The following is a 17,470-nucleotide window of genomic DNA, read 5'->3' on the forward strand; positions in this document are numbered from 1 at the left end:
GCAGGGGTAGTAGTAGGTGCAACAAGGCCTAGCTCTTGCAAACAGTCACAATCAGAATACTAAACACGAACAAAACTTTACTTCTGAAATGAGGAAAGCACTGCTGAAATCAGTCCAGCAACAGTCTGGCCATTAAAACAGTCCAGTAATAGTTCGACCATTAATAAAAAGCCATACCAACCAACAACAACACATACCTGTGACAAAAAGGGGACCACACACCCTTTCCAGCACCTGTACGAAGGTGCAAGCACAGAAAAGTGACCTTCACAGCATCGACCAAAGAAAAAGGGGACCACACGCCCCTGTCCAGCACTTGTACGAAGGTGCAAACCCAGAAAAAGAGGTCTTCACAGCATCAACCATAGAAAAGAAAGGCCATCACAGCATTGGCCCTCTCCTACTAGGGTTACCTTGGTGCTACAACCAAGGAAGAACCCAAAAGAAGCAGTAACAAGTGTCTGACCAGTTTGATTAAGGTTTCTTGTCTTCAACGTCCAAGGGATCAAGAGAAAACCGGGAAGGGATTTGATTCAGATGAGAGAAAGGATCCCTATAGCCCAGAATTGCGCTCTGATACCATGTTTTCTTTCTTGGAGAGAGAGAGAAGAGAAAGGAGAGAAGAGAACAGAGAAGAGAAGTGAAGGAAAGAGGAAGAGTTCTGATTGAGAGTCAAAAAGTGTTGCTGGTGGCGCCCAGCTTCTTATTTATATTAACTTAACATAAAAAAGATAGAAGATTACATTTATACCCCTGGCGGCACACCCTAATAATAACTAATTAAAAAAGAAAGAAAAGAACAAGCTGACAGCATCCTAGGCTGACAGCACACAACAAATAAAAAAACAAATGAATAACCCTAACAACAAATACCTTTTTGAATGAGGAGTTGCACGAAGAAATGTATATGTCTCTTCCTCTTAGGATGTATGGGAACGAAATGCAGGGTAAGGTATGTAAACTGAAGAAGTCACTCTATGGCCTTAAGCAATCATCGAGGGCTTGGTCTGAGAGGTTTATGGATGCCCTTGTTCACTTTGGATATGTATAGACACAGTCAAATCATACCCTCTTTGTGAAGAGGAGAGGTGCACAGGTTATTCTCTTAATTGTCTATGCGGATGACATTGTAGTTACTGGTGATGATGTGCAAGAGATTGATAGCCTCAAGCACTTAATGCTGAATTTGAAATTAAAGATTTGGGAGAATTGAGATCTTTCTTGGGAATTGAAGTTGTTAGGTCCAAAGATGGCATCTTCATCTCCCAACATAAGTATGTGCTTGACTTGCTCACTGAAATAGGCAAACTTGGGGTAAAACTTGCTACCACATCTAATGGTTTGAATCGTTAGCTCTCACTTCTAATGGAGAGTTACTTGAGGATAGGGGAGTGTTTCAGAGGTTGCTTGGGAAGTTGTACTTATGCATGACTCACCCTAACATTTCTTATATTGTTAGTGCCCTTATCCAGTTTATGCATGGCCTTAGAGATGCACATAGAGTTTTATGTTACTCGAAGGGTACACTAGGAAAAGGTGTCCTTTTTGCAAAGAATGGTCACAAGAAACTGGAAGCATATATAGATGCAGACTGGGCAGGATGTATTGATTATAGGAGCTCTACATCTGGGTGTTGTATTATGGTTGTTGGAAATCTGGTTTCTTGGAGGAGCAAGAAACAGTCGGTGGTGGCTAGGTCTTCACACACATTTACAGCCCTATCTAGTGCTGTCAACAGGTTGGGACAGGGTGTCCCAGTCCTGAACCGATTACTAATTGAGACAAAATCTTAAATCCAGAATTGCCCTGATTAATAATTGGGTAGTCGGGCCTGACCTTATAGACCCGATTATATTGACAGCTATAATTATTTATATAAATAATAACTTGAAACTTTATTTTTGATGCTTTAATCTTAATAAAAATGACAATAAAATAGTAAATGAGTTATATGTTAATAAATCAAGCGTTTTTAACTAAAATGATCTTATAGATTATCTATCAAATTTACCATTTTAGACATAAAATTCTAATAAAAATTACAACAAAGCTAGGGAACCTTTATATATCATTAAGAAAATAATTTGTTCAGGTCTGAATCAGTTTGGAACAAGAAAACCACAACTGACCCAATTATTAATTGGGACAAAATCATAGAACCAGAACCAATATAATTGATTTAGTTCAGTTTGGTTGGTTGGGTAGAACCAAGGTTCAAAGTATCGATATTGGCCGATACGCCAGTAGGGCATATCGGCCTGTATTGGTCCTTTTTATTTAACTTATTTTTTTTTCGATTTTGGTTCAGAGGGAGAGGGGCTGGTTTAAGTCCCAGATACCCTCTGAACCAGGCCCTGACCCGATACAACCCCTGTAGGGGCCTATCGGGAAGGGCCCGATACAATACGCAACGATTTTTTGAACCTTGGGTAGAACTGGCCCATTGACAGGCCTGGCCCTATCATCATTGTCAGCACTATTGTTTTTGTGGTTGGAGTTTTTATTTTTTTTGTTTATGTTAACTTTTATTTTTCCACTAACTTGTATATTTTAAAATTTTAACCCTCTCTTAATTCAGTTTCTTGTTACCGATAAAAGAAATCTTCTTTGCACAGTTGTGTATATATGATGCGTACTCAATTATTTACATATCTTCATGTCTTCATAATTCAGGTCAATCATTTTGGCTCATTTGTTAGGTTTTTCTTCAGTCTCCCCCCACCTACTGATCATATTCCTGCAAGGATGGTACTTACAACAATTGACTCTGCTGTTCATTGGGCAACCCAAACACCACAGGGTCCTGTACATATTAATTGTCCCTTTAGGGAGCCCTTGGAAGATAGTCCAAGAGATTGGGCACAAAGCTGTTTGAAAGGACTAGATCCATGGATGTCAAGAATAGAACCATTTACTCAGTACATCACTATGAAACGCAATCATGCATGCAACATTAGTGCTGATCTTGCAGAGGTTCTAGAAGTAATTAAATGTGCTAACAAGGGGCTTTTGATAATTGGCGCTATCAACACAGAAGATGAGATGTGGGCTGCTCTTCTCTTGGCCAAACACCTTTTCTGGCCAGTTGTACCCGACATTTTGTCTGGTCTTCGTCTGAGAGAACTTTTGACTTCGTTTCCTGAAATTGAAAAGAATTTTCTATACATGGATTATCTGGATCATGCTCTTCTCTCAGATCCTACCATGGCTTGGCTGCAACCAGATGTAATCATTCAGGTAAAATCTTCATGATCTCTTTTGTTTTGCCTTTTTTTTTAACAATATTTTTTATACTTAATTGGTAATTCTAATTCCAATGGTTTTCCTGAACAACAATGAATTATTTTACAAATCGTTGGTTATTAGTGTGGTCAAAGTCATGGTGACTTTTTAAGCAGAATTCTTAAAATAAAACTGGAAGTCTTATCTGGAAACTGAAATATATATTGAAGCAATATATGAAAGATAAAGACAAAGTCTAAAAAGCTTAAGAAAAAACAAGAGGCAAAGGAGGACATAAACGGGGAATTTAAGAGCAACGAAAAAGCTTGCAAACTCCTTCTTGAATCAATAAAAGATACCTGCAAGGTCAAAGGAACTTTTCTCAGTCCTTCCCCTTATAGGAACAAGCAAGCAGAGGCTTTCCCCCTAAATTCTGTCGGTACCTTGATGATCAGAAGTAGAAAACCCATTAAAATCCAGTAAAGCTGCAATCTTAATACCTATAAGAGACTTACCTTCCTCCCTATTCCTGATATATATATATAATAGAAAGAGGAAAGAGGGGAGGTGAGGGGTTCTCTCAACTCAAAACTCACTTGTGCCTCCTCCTCTTCTCCTTTGTCACATGTGTATATTTATTTTTAAAGGAAATCATTAAAAAAACATAACAAGTCATCAAAATTATAACTCTCATGGGTCTTTATTGTCTCTCATAATATTCATGTATACTCTTTAATGAAACCATTCTTAAACCTCTCTCTCTCTCTCTCTCACTATCCCTATAATAGTCAATGTTTGTAACATCTCCCCTCCCCATTAAATCCCTTTCTTCCTCTTACTCCCTTTTGGTTCTTTGTAATAAAGTTGGGGATGCAAATTAGATGTAGGGGGTTAGGTTGAGGGCTAACCTAAATATCAACCTGGCTTGGACCGAAACTAATGTTAAAACCCAAATGTACCCACTCAATACATGGGGTGAGCCAATTTTCTTCTTAAAAATCTTAAGAAACCATTGCTCCTTTCCATGAGTTATAGTAATAGAGGTTTTTTCTCTTTTTTTTAATAATTTAATGCAGATTTGTTTCATGGATTGCTTTGGCTCAATAATAATATGTAGTATAAAGCACTTGATGTGAGCCTTTGGCTATCTCCGTCAATTCAATTTTCAATTTGTTTTTTTTTTTTTTTTTTTTTTTTTAACTTGGTTATTTATCTCATGCTAAGCATATTTTTTTAGATTTATAGGCCTACACAATGGGGGTAGCCCATCTCCCAAACCCTTAACCCCCTAACCCTAGAAGCAGCGGGATTCTTCATATCAATTGAGCCACCATCTCCCAAGTGTCTGCTACAGCAAGCCAGAGAACCTATCAATTGAGCCAGCATCAGTTGCATTTTGATGATTCTTCATATCTTAAAACTTCTGTTTGGCTTGGATATTGTTAGTGGTGTTAGTGAAGGGGTATTTCGGTCTTTGTACTTGTTGAGAATGTTGATGTGTACTGTTATGTTAGTTTGCGTGCCTCTTACTTAAAGAAGGGCACTTAAGTCTTTTCCAATAAGTTAATAATATAATAACAGGTCTGGCCAAATCTAGGGATAACTTTTTCTCTAATTCGAACCAGCCTTTCTCTCTTTCCTCTCTTTTCTCTCTTCTTCTTTCCTCTCCTACTTCTTGCTGTTTACTTTACAGTCAACGAACAAGACAGAATTCTAGGGCAGGTCAAACTTCAACATGGTATCAGAGCCAGGTTCAACAAATCAGACTTGCTAGAATTCTGTCTTCTACGCATTCGAATTAGGGTTTCTCTTGGGTTCTCGGCTGTGAGTTGGAGACTGGGAAAATGGGTGAAAAGGAGTGATCGCCCTCTTCCCTAGGAGGTTCTTATGCCTCCGATTGTGTCGTTGGTGATTGTTTGCTGTGGTTTCTAAGCCCTAGTTAGGGCTGGTACGTGTGGTGCAGTGGTGTCTCAGCCCTTCGTGTGGTTGGCCTTCAGGCGATGAGGTAAAGTTTTTTTTTATGCATATTATCTGTTATGGAATACATGAGAGGTGTAGTACAGTTCGCATGATGGGTTTTCAGATTGCAGTATGCTAGGGTTTATTCTGGTTTGTGTGTGATTCGAAGGGCAATAGTGTCTACTTAATGGTGAAACTTCCTGTAGCTGTGGATTAGGGTTTGTGGTGTTGCAGTTTTCAGCATTTAATACTGCTGAAATCAGTGTGCAGATTTCGGTGAAGTGTCTGTGTGTAGTGTGCAGTGTGTAGTGCTCAGAATTCAGTGATAAGGGAGTTCGGCAATGGCAGATAATAGTGATAGTAAACCTAGTGTCATGATATCTACTGACTACCTGAATGTCCAAATGACCTCCATTAAACTGAATGGAGAGAATTATGTCCCTTGGGCCAAGTCTGTAGAGGTTTTTCTGAAGGCGAAGAAGAAAGTGAAGCATATAAGAGAGGAGAAACCCCCCGCTAATTCTCAAGAGTATGAAGACTGGGAACAGGAAGATGCACAGATCATTACATGGTTGTGGAACAGTATGAAACCCAAAATCAGTGTGAACTTCATGTTTCTTGACACAGCCAAAGAGGTGTGGGGTCATGCTAAGAAACTGTATTCAGGTCAGGATAATACCACTAGGGTATATCAACTGTATCAGGAATACTTCAATCTGCAACAGGGAAATCAGAGCCTTGAGGAGTATTATGCCAGTGTGAGGAATATCCGTAATGAGTTAAATGTCTATCATCCTCTCACTTCTGATGTCAAAGTTCAACAGCAACAGCGAGAGCAGCTTGATGTGACACGGTTTCTGGTGGGGCTGAAGTCTGAGTATGAACCAGTACGAGCCCAGATACTAGGGGGATCTGCTCTTCCATCTTTAGAGGAGGTGTTTGCTCGTCTTCGGAGGGCTTCCATTGGATCTATGGATTCTAATGTCTCCGATAAATCAGCATTTGCAGTGTCAAGAGGTCGAGGTGGCAGAAGTGGGGCTCGAGGAGCCCAGCCTGGCAGGAGTGGTAGTGGTGGATCTACACATATCCGTGGTGGTGGTCGTACTGGAGGCAGAGATTCAGGGGGAGCTCGTGGTAGAGGACGTGGCTCGGGTCCACGGAAGTGTACCCATTGTGGTTTGGATGGACATACCATTAACTACTGCTATGACTTACATGGTCCTCCCTCGACGTGGGCCAACCATGCCATGACTAGTGACACCAGTTTCAGCTCTAGACAGGAGAACCGGTCAGCTGACCCGATGCCTTCTATTCCCTCAGATGGTCCAGGCAAGGAGATGGTGAGTGTTCCTCGGGATGAGTATGAGAGGTTTGTTCAATCCAAGTCGCAGCAGAACACAGCTTCCTTTGCACACTCAGATATGGCTTGTTTGGCATCCACACCCAACCCCTGGATTATTGACTCTGGAGCCTCCGATCACATGACAGGAACTCCAGGTGTGTTTTCATCTCTCACTCCTCGCTCAATATCACAATCTGTTACCCTTGCTAATGGCTCCACATCATCTATCTGTGGTGTTGGTAATGTTGACCTAGACCCTGTATCCCTATCCTCTGTTTTATATGTACCTAAGCTTCCATTTAATCTTATGTCCGTTAGTAAGCTAACCAAGTCCCTTAAGTGCTCCATCACATTTTACCCTTCTATGTGTGTTTTTCAGGATCTCAAGACGGGGATGAAGATTGGTGGAGCGCATGAAGCTGGTGGACTGTATTATCTTGATGGTGGTGGACGAACGTCAACGTCCCTTCAGTCATCCATTTCTCCTCTCCAGTGGCATTGTAGATTTGGTCATCCTTCGCTGAAAGTGTTGCAATCCTTAGTCCCTTCATTGAGTCAACTTTCTGTTTTAGAATGTGAGTCATGTTAATTTGGGAAACACCATCGTGTTCCCTTTCGTTCTAGGGTCGATAACCGTGTGTCGAGTCTTTTTTCTTTAATTCATTCAGATGTTTGGGGTCCTTATAAAGTGATGTCATATAATGGATACCGATATTTTGTTATTTTTGTTGATGACTGTTCAAGAATGACGTGGCTCTATTTAATGAAAGAAAGAAGTGAATTATTTGCCATCTTCCAGAAATTTTATGCTGAGATCCGCAATCAATTTGGCGTTCACATCAAAATTTTCCGTTCTGATAATGGTCGTGAATACTTGTCTTCATCTTTTCAAGAATACTTGGACGAACATGGCATTATACACCAAACTTCATGTACCTACACTCCGCAACAAAATGGGGTTGCTGAGAGAAAGAACCGCCATCTTGTAGAAACGGCACACTCCCTCATGCACCACATGAATGTTCCCAAAATCTTTTGGAGCGATGCAATGCTCACCTCTTGTTTCTTAATTAATCGGATGCCCATGTCTACCCTTGATGGTCGTTCTCCTTTTAGTGTCCTATTCCCCAACATGTCTCCGTTTCTGCTTTCTCCTCGGGTATTTGGGTGTGTCTGCTTCGTTCATAATCTGGGTCCCGGGACTGACAAGTTAGATGCACGTTCCCTGAATTGTATTTTCCTTGGCTATTCCCGAACTCAGAAAGGGTACAAGTGTTATCATCTCAGTTCTCGTCGTTCCTTGGTGTGTGCTGATGTTACATTCTTCGAGTCTACTCCGTTCTTCGTGGGGTCCGGTGCTGCTGCTTCCTCCACATCACCACCTCCTCTTCTTCTTCTTGTGGCTGATCCACCTCCTCTGGTTCCAGTCATGCCTACGTCCTTGCCTTCGGTGCCACCGTCGATTGACCGTCCACCCATCCGTCACGTGTGTACACATCGTCTGCGTGTACCGGCTACAACTCCTCCAACTTCATCACCGTCGACAGATCCAGCTCCAACTCTGACACCAGCCTCCGACCTAGATCTTCCTATTGCCTTCCGGAAAGGTAAACGTACTTGCACCCTTCACCCTATTTCCAATTTTGTTTCACTTACCCACCTCTCCGCCTCCCATCGCCAGTTCATCTCTTTGTTATCCTCCGTGGTTGTTCCTAAGGATGTCCAGGAAGCCCTTACCTCTCCAGAGTGGTGCCGTGCTATGGAAGAAGAGCTCTCTGCTCTGCATCATAATCACACTTGGGATCTCACCGCTCTTCCTCCTGGGAAGCAGGTTGTCGGTTGTAAGTGGGTGTATAGTGTTAAGTACTTGCCAGATGGTTGTGTTGAGCGCCTGAAGGCGCGGCTGGTTTCCAAAGGGTACTCCCAAACCTATGGCATTGACTACACAGAGACATTCTCCCCGGTTGCTTAGATAGGGTCAGTTCGTGTCGTCATCTCCCTTGCAGCTATGTATGATTGGCCTCTCCATCAGCTAGATATCAAAAATGCTTTTTTGCATGGTGATTTGCTCGAGGAGGTCTACATGGAGCAACCACCAGGGTTTGTTGCTCAGGGGGAGGATGGTAAGGTATGCTGACTTAAGAAGGCTATTTATGGACTTAAACAGTCCCCTCGAGCATGGTTTGGTAGGTTCAGTGTGGTGGTCAAGAAGTTTGGTATGAAACAGTGCCAAGTTGATCACTCTGTCTTCAGTTTTGACTCATCGGCAGGCAAAATAATATTGGTGGTGTATGTGGATGATATCGTTGTGACTGGGAATGGTAAAATGGGCATTGACAGATTGAAGGCATTCCTACAGGAACATTTTCAGACAAAGGACCTTGGCAAGTTGAAATACTTTTTGGGCATAGAGGTAGCAAGATCTAAGCATGGCATTAATTTGTGTCAGAGGAAATATGTGCTTGATTTATTGGAAGAAACAGGGTTGTTGGCTACTAAACCGGCTGAGACACCTATGGAAACAAATACGAGGCTGAGCAGTGATATAGGTGAAGTATTTGAAGACCCTGGCAGATACTGACGACTTGTAGGCAAACTAAACTATCTAACCATTACTCGGCCAGATATTTCATTTGCGGTTAGTGTGGTGAGTCAGTTCATGCAGAAACCTTTGGTCCCACATTGGAATGCAGTGCTAAGGATTGTGAGGTATCTGAAAGGAGCTCCTGGTCGTGGTTTGTTGTACAGGAGTGGTGGAAAACTGGTAGTAGAAGGATACACCGATGCTGATTGGGCAGGTTCTATGTCTGATAGATGATCTACCACAGGCTATTGCACCTTTCTGGGGGGTAACCTGGTAATGTGGAAAAGTAAGAAGCAAACAGTTGTGGCAAGAAGCAGTGCAGAAGCAGAATATAGGGCCATGGCACATACTGCTTGTGAATTAGTGTGGCTGAGGAACCTTCTACAGGAGATAGGATATGACATCAGTACTCCAATGAAGCTCTATTGTGACAATCAGGCAGCGGTTCATATCTCTTCCAATCCGGTGTTTCATGAAAGAACCAAGCACATCGAAGTTGACTGTCATTTTGTGAGAGAGAAGGTGCTGAATGGGATGATAGAAACTGCATATGTTAGTATGGGAAACCAGTGGGCAGACTTGTTTACAAAAGGTTTGAGTCGGGGGAGAGTGGACTACATATGTAACAAGCTGGGATTATATGATATATACTCACCAGCTTGAGGGGGAGTGTTAGTGGTGTTAGTGAAGGGGTATTTCGGTCTTTGTACTTGTTGAGAATGTTGATGTGTACTGTTATGTTAGTTCGCGTGTCTCTTACTTAAAGAAGGGCACTTAAGTCTTTTCCAATGAGTTAATAATATAATAACAGGTCTAGCCGAATCTAGGGATAACTTTTTCTCTAATTCGAACCAGCCTTTCTCTCTTTCCTCTCTTTTCTCTCTTTTTCTTTCCTCTCCTACTTCTTGCTGTTTACTTTACAGTCAACGAACAAGACAGAATTGTAGGGCAGGTCAAACTTCAATAGATATGAATCTCTTGACCGAATCTTATACAACACTTGTGAAATTCTATTACTAGTGGAGAGAAATTACCATCTGAAAATTCGTAATAAATGTACCAGAATGTTGCCAATGCAAAATGTGCCTCTATTGTATTTGCAAAATAACTATGCTTTCTAAAAGTAAATTAGGCTGAAAAATAAATGATGCTATCCATGCTGAAGATACTATATGATGTTTATGTTTCATGTGTGACATATCTCTTTCCAAAACTATTTCCGTTTACTTGTTTTGAAAAGGTAAAATAATAATTTCTATTACTATTAAGTAAGACGCGGAATATTTAAAACTTGCCCTGTGTACAAAGAGTTTCTTTACAAAACATAAGCAAGTGGTTTCTGGGTTAACAGTTTTATGTACTCATAAGGTAATCAAAGCTAAAAACTTTTTTTTTCTTTTTTTACTTTGTTTCATGCTTTTTCTCAATTTAGTTAATCCAATTTAATAATTTGTTTTTTATTGTTAAATATTTTTCATGTCTGCAATCTCAACAGATAGGTAGCAGGATAACAAGCAAACGCATTGCTCAAATGCTGGAGATCTGCTCTTCATGTTCATATATTATGGTTGATAAGCATCCTTATCGTCACGATCCTTCTCATATTGTTACTCATCGAATTCAAAGTACCATAACTGAATTTGCAGATTCTTTAATTGGAGTTCATTTGCCTAGAAAGACTAGCAAATGGAGCATGTTCTTGCAAGCATTAAATAAGATGGTATAATTTATTCTATGGCAGATAGTAATGGTTGTTTTCTTTATAAGTTGTATTTGAAATCTTTTTTGCTTTCTGTTTTCCCTGTCATGATTCTCTCTAGGTTCTATGGGTTTTGAATATTCCCTTCTTGATAAAATGTTGTATTACATTCCTTTATGGTGTAGAGATATAGCAAATGAGAAGTTTAACTACTTATTTTTATCTCTGTATACTTGGGGAGTACAGTTGTACAACAGGGAGATAAGAGTGTGGAAGAATACTATGCTGCCTTGGAAGAGCCTACCAAATGAACTAAATGTTTATTATCCCCTTTCTACAGATCTAAAGGTTCAACAAGAACAAAGGGAAGGATTGGTTATTGCTAGATTTCTATCAGGGCTGAACTTGAGCTTTGAATTTGAGCTAGTAAGAGCTCAAATTTTGTGGAGTAGTGACCTTCCTTCACTTTCTGAGGTATTCTCTCGCATCAAGAGAGTATCCACCACACATAGTGAGCATACTACCATTCTAGAGAGCACAGCACTGGCTGTTACCAGAGGTGGTGCTGGTGGTTGAGGTGTTCGTGGAAAAGGTGTGACTAGAGAAACTGGTCATGGTTTGGGCAGAGAAGGAAGAGGTGGTGGCAAACACAGTAGTGGGCGTGGTCAAGTTCGAGAGTGTTCTCATTGTGGTTGTGAAGGCCATATTGTTAACTTTGTTATGGCTTGCATGTCCCTCCCTCCTCTTGGGTCAATCATGCCTTGGTAGGAGATGACACTTGCAACAATGTTCCCACTGATGAATCACCTACTACAGTTGTTAGTAAGGATAACAAGTTGGTTTCCATCACCCATGAGGAGTATGAGAGACTTCGCCAATACTCCTCTTCTAGGACTACTACTACTCTTGCCCATTCAGGTACTGCCTGTCTTGCTTCTAATTCACAAATTACACCCCAGGTAATTGATTATGGAGCTTTAAATTATATGATTGAAACTTTAGACTTGTTTATGTCTTGTCCCCTCTTTCCACTTCTCAAACTATAAAAGCTAATGGAACTTCCTCTTCTATTACAAGTACTAGTAATGTGTCTCTTCGTTTTGAGTTCCATTTAAATAGTGTTTTATGTACCTAAATTTCCATTCAGTCTTTTATTTATAAGTTGACCCAATCTCTTAATTGTTCTGTAACCTTCTATCCCTCTTATTGTGTTTTCCAAGATCTCACAACGGGGAAGATGATTGGTGAAGGTCATGAAGTTGGAGGACTATACTACCTGTATGACAATGGTCCACGAAGGGCTCTTCACTCATCTCTCACTCCTCATTAGTGGCATTGTTGTTTAGTTCACCCATCTCTTTGTACTTTTAAGTTGTTGGTCCCTAGTCTAGAGTCAGTTACTCAGTTAGATTGCGAGTCATGTCAGCTTAGTAAACATTACAGAGTTCATTTTATTCCCAGAGAAGATAAAAGAGTCATGAGTCCTTTTGCTCTTATTCATTCAGATGTTTGGGGTCCCAGTCGTGTGTCATCATTAGACCTGTTCATGGGCCAGGTAGCCCAACGGGCCAGCCTGGCTCAGCCCGATCTAAGTCGGGTTTGGACAAGATATCAGGCCCGTGGGCTTGGGTTCAGGCCTAAAACATCGGGCCCGACCTTTTTTGGGCCAAGCTCGGGCTTTCTCAAAAAAGCCCGGTTCAAGTCCGACTTGATAATGTATTTATATAATAAAAATATATTCTATATAATAAATACATATATATATATATATATCATATTTTTTTCTTCATAGTTCTTATCTTTTTTCAAGTAATAGTGAGATCTTTCATTATTTTTTCTATGTTTTGAGGTCTTTTAATATAAATAAAACAGTTTTTTATTGAATAAAAAAGAAAATATTTTTCCAATTTTCTAGCCGGTCTCAAGATCGGGCCCGGGCTTTGGGCTTTATGTAAAGTTCGGGCTTGGGCTCGGGCCTAGGTATATTCTGTTAATACAGAGACAAAGCCCGGCCTGACCCATGAACAGGTCTAGTCATCATACAATGGTTTTAAATATTTTGTAATGTTTATTGATGATTATTCAAGTATGACATGGATTTATTTAATGAAAGATCGTTTAGAGTTGTTTCGGTTTTTCTCTCTTTCCATGTTGAAATAAGAACCCAATTTGGTGTATGTATTAATACTTTTCATTTTGATAGTGCAAATGAGAATTTTCATGGCAGCTTTTAGTCTTACTTTGACACTCCTAGGATTATACATCAATTTTCTTGTACTTATACACCTCAAAAAAATGGTGTAGCAAAACAAAAGAACCATCATGTTATAAGAACTTGTGCTTTATTGATCTAGATGTTTGTTCTTAAGATCTATTGGAGTGATGCCGTTCTCACCTCTTGTTTCCTTATAAACCGCATGCCCTCTTTTATTATTTATGGTTAGACTTCCTTCTCTATCTTGTTCCCATCTAGTTCACCATTCTCTCGTGTTTTTTGTTGCATTTGTTTGGTTCATAAGTTTGGTCTTGGCCGTGACAAACTTGATTTTTGAGCTATTAGGTGTGTTTTTCTTGGCTATTCTCATACTCAAAAAGTGTATAAATGCTATGATCCTATCCTTCGTAAGGTTTTTATTGTTTCAGATGTTACCTTTTTTTGAGAGTTTACCCTAATTTTCTGGATGGGAACCCTTGCTTATTCCTCTTCCTTTTGATTTGCATGATGTTTTTGTTCCACTTCCAACCATCGAGGAGCCTCTTTGACCATCGATTCATTAAGTGTATTCTAGACGAGATCGAGAGCCTGTACTAGTTTTTGTACTAGCTCCAACTTTGGCTTTCTATCCCCTGTTGATGTCTTCACCATTTCCAAATCCCCCTTAATCAGACCTTGATCTTCCCATTGCTCTTCGTAAGGGTAAGTGTACTTGCATTGATTATCCTATTTCGTGTTATGTTTGCTTGGTTCATTTATCCATAGAGGTGTAAATCTGGTGGGCCAGGCCAGGTCGTGCTTGCTACCTCTGGGATACTTTAGAGTTTTGGCCCAACATGGGCCCAGTGGTCCTGGGCCGGGTTGGCCCATGGGTCAGGCCCGACGAAGCCATGAAAGGTATATATTTTAAAAAAAAAAAAATTTGAAAGATTAATGAAAAATTTAAAATGAATTAACAAATTAGACAAAAATTGAAAAAAATCTTAAAATTTGATTTTATATGAAATTTGTTGTATATAATTGTTTATATATGAAATAATAAAATCAAATAAAAAAATTACAATTTGAATAAAATAATACAATAAAATTGAAAATAAAAAATTATATATATTAATATATTTTATATTATTATATAATTATTATTACATATACATATAAATATATATAATTATAATATATTATATAATATTTATTTCATATATAAACTTGCGTGTTGTCATGCTAGGCATGACCCAAATCGTGTCGGGCTGTGGGCGGCACGACCCGATTTACAACTCTATATATCCCCTGTTCATAAAAAAATTGTCTCTCCTGTCTTCTGTTTCCATTCCCCATTCTGTCTAAGAAGCTCTTGTCTCCCTTGATTGGAAGCAAGTGATAGATGAAGAATTTCATGCTCTTTAGTCCAACCATACTTGGGACCTTACATCCTTGCCCCATGGGAAACAAATGATTGGTTGTCAATGGGTATATACCGTCAAGCATTGACAGGATGGTAGTATTGAGATGTTTAAAGCCTGACTGGTGGCCAAAGGCTATACATAGACATATGGTGTTGACTACTCAGAGACTTTCTCCCTTGTTGCCAAAATGGGCGTAGTCTAGGTGCTTATCTCCTTAGCTGCTCATTTTGACTAACCTCTTTTTCAACTTGATGTCAAGATTGCCTTCCTCAATGGTGATCTCCAAGAGGAGGTGTACTTGGAGCAACCTCCTGGGTATGTTGCTTATGGGGAGGTAGGAAGGGTGTGTAAATTGCCGAAGGCTATCTATGGGATAAAGCAATATCCACATGCTTGGTGTGGCTACTTTAGTAGTGTGGTGCAGGGTTTTGGTCTGAAACAATGTAGTGTTGATCATTTTGTTTTTAGCAAAATACCTCATCTGGGAAGATTGTTTTGGTTGTGTATGTTTATGATATTATTCTTACAGGTAGTGATGCATAGCGAATTATTGAACTAAAGATTTTTTTTTTTTGCAACAACATTTTCAAATCAAGGATCTAGGTTCCTTGAAGTACTTATTGGGTATTAAAGTTGTTTGTTCAAAGTGGAGAATCTCTCTGTCACAAAGGAAGTATGTTTTAGATTTGTTGGATGAGACTTGGTTATTAGGTGCCAAACCAATTGAGACACCCATGGATCCCAATGTGAAGATGACTAATAGTCAGCGGGAGTTATTAAGTGACCCTAGAAGGTATAGGAGGCTAGTTGGCAAGCTTATTTACCTCACTATTACCCATCCTGATATCTCTTCCAATGTAGGTGTGCAAGCCACTTTATGCAGAATCCGACAACTACTTGCTGGGCAGGTGTTGTTAGAGTGTTAAGGTACCTAAAGGTTGCTTTGGGTCGTGGTCTATTGTATAAGAAAGGGGGAGATTTGTACCTTCCTATATGGGTATTCAAATGTAGATTGGGCAGGACCTTTAATGGACAAGATTAAGGAAGTCTACCTGGTTAATGTACCTTCCTATATGGGAATCTAGTCACATGGAAAAGCAAGAAACAAAGTATAGTTGCCAGAAGTAGTGCAGAAGTTGACAACATCTCCACTAATTTGGTTAAAGCATCTCCTCCAGGGGATTGACATTCTTGTTAGCAAGCCACTCAAACTGCCACTCACATTACTTCCAACCCAGTTTTCCATGAAAAGACTAAACACATTGAAGTTGATTGTCAATTTATCATTTTGAAAGAGAAAAGGTGACTAGTGGAAATATTGTCACACCGTATTTGAGATAAGAAGATCAACTAGCTGACTTGTTCACCAAGAGTTTAAGCAGTACCAGGATGAGTTATATTTGTAACAAGTTGGAGATTTATGATATATATGCTCCAGCTTGAGGGGGAGTGTTAAAGTCTAGCAGCAGGGGTATTTTTGTCTCTTCATTATTTCTAATCTATTTGGTTTATGTAACTTATGGAGGGCACTTTTGTAATTTTTATTCTTATTATTTTTGTCTCTTACTTTTCTTCTTCCTTCTCCTCTCTAACTTCAACCTTCACTAAACTAATTTCTTCACCTTTTTCTTCTTCTTTTACACCTTTTCTTTTTTCTTTTCTTTAAATTCGCATAACTTCCAAACAATCCAGCCCAACAACCCTGAACAACCAGTATATATCTCCTAAGTTACTTAGTTGGTTAAAGCTAACTTTTGACATAATGTAGTAAACTTATTCTATTAGATACTTACAAAGTTTCAGCTAAAACAGATGAGCAGAAGTGTCTTTTCTTGAAGCATCTTTTTCGTTTTTTCTTTTTTGAAGAGTTCAGATTTTGGTTAACATTCGAAGTCAAACATTTTACCCGTGAACTCAACAGATCGACTTACTAAAGACTAAAGTGTGTAGTTTCATTGGTTAAAGTTTTACCAATTTTGGTTAAAGCATGTCTAAGTTATGGTAGAGTCTTAGCTGAGGCAGAAAAGTATCTTGCTTTTTTTTTTTTTTTTTTAATTTTGGTTAAAGCATGTCTAAGTTATGGTAGAATCTTAGTTGAGGTAGAAAAGTGTCTACTTTTTTATTTTTTCTTTAAAAAATCATTATAAGGGTATATTTGGGCTTGAAAAGATAGTGTCGGTCATTGGCAAGTATGTGGCAGATTGGGTTCTTATTTTTTCTTTTGATTAGTTGGGATGTACTTGAAAAGAACAAATCAATTAGTTGGGATGTACTTGAGTTGCAAAATTGTAATTCTGAGAGTTTCTTTTGATTTGTTCTTTCATGATGTTACCTTGATACCTCAATAGATTGTAACTCTCTTTTTTTTTTTCATAATTAAAATTTTCTTTTTACTTGAAAAAAAAATATTTGGACTTGATAGATTTTAGTCCTAAAAAGTGGTTTGAGACGTCCAAGGTTATTTTTCCTAGAAATTTACTAGTTTTAGTAAGAATAGTTGTCTGAAACCAAGGAGGTTCAGACCTGTTTAGTAAACAAAAGAAAAACAGAGATGAAGAGAAGAGAAGAGAAGAGAAGAGAAGAGAAAGGAAGAAGAGAGGAGGAAGAGAGAATAGAAGAGAAAGAGGGGTTCGATCTGGCTTAGTCTGCCACCCCAAGTGATATTTAAAATATGTCTACAACAATAAGTGGTACAATGACATGAATGCCCCTATCACTAGAAATAACAGAAAAAGAATTTTAACAGTATTTAACAGCACTATAAACAAAGGAAAAACATATGAACAAGTGGGGACCACAAGCTGGTCAACCATTTTCTCTACACTCCTCCTCAAGTTGGGAAAATATATTGATCATTCCCAACTTGCTTAAACCTGACTCAAGCTTGATTTTGTTGACTGCCTTGGTGAAGACATTGGCAAGCTGCGTATTAGTGGCAACATAAGGAAGGCACACTTCTTGAGAGGCAACTTTCTCTCGGATGAAATGTATGTCAACTTCAATGTGTTTGGTTCTATCATGCTATATTGGGTTGTGAGCAATGTTA

General features: G+C 39.3%; 1 protein-coding gene across 2 annotated transcripts in view; it reads left to right on the forward strand.

The window, feature by feature from the left end:
• The window catches only part of PHYLLO (2-oxoglutarate decarboxylase/hydro-lyase/magnesium ion-binding protein), a 111,769-nt gene that overhangs the window by 49,343 nt on the left and 44,956 nt on the right, over positions 1–17,470 (forward strand). For both annotated transcript variants that reach the window (XR_016085854.1, XM_010259565.2), the window contains exons 12-13: positions 2,674–3,237; positions 10,603–10,827. Coding sequence is in view for 1 of the 2 variants with exons in the window: in XM_010259565.2 (XP_010257867.1) it covers positions 2,674–3,237; positions 10,603–10,827 (789 nt within the window). In the remaining variant the exon portion in view is untranslated. The remainder of the gene's footprint in view (positions 1–2,673; positions 3,238–10,602; positions 10,828–17,470) is intronic.

This window comes from Nelumbo nucifera, chromosome 4 (genome assembly GCF_055504915.1).
Source record: "Nelumbo nucifera cultivar China Antique chromosome 4, China Antique-T2T, whole genome shotgun sequence".
Classification (NCBI taxonomy): domain Eukaryota; kingdom Viridiplantae; phylum Streptophyta; class Magnoliopsida; order Proteales; family Nelumbonaceae; genus Nelumbo; species Nelumbo nucifera.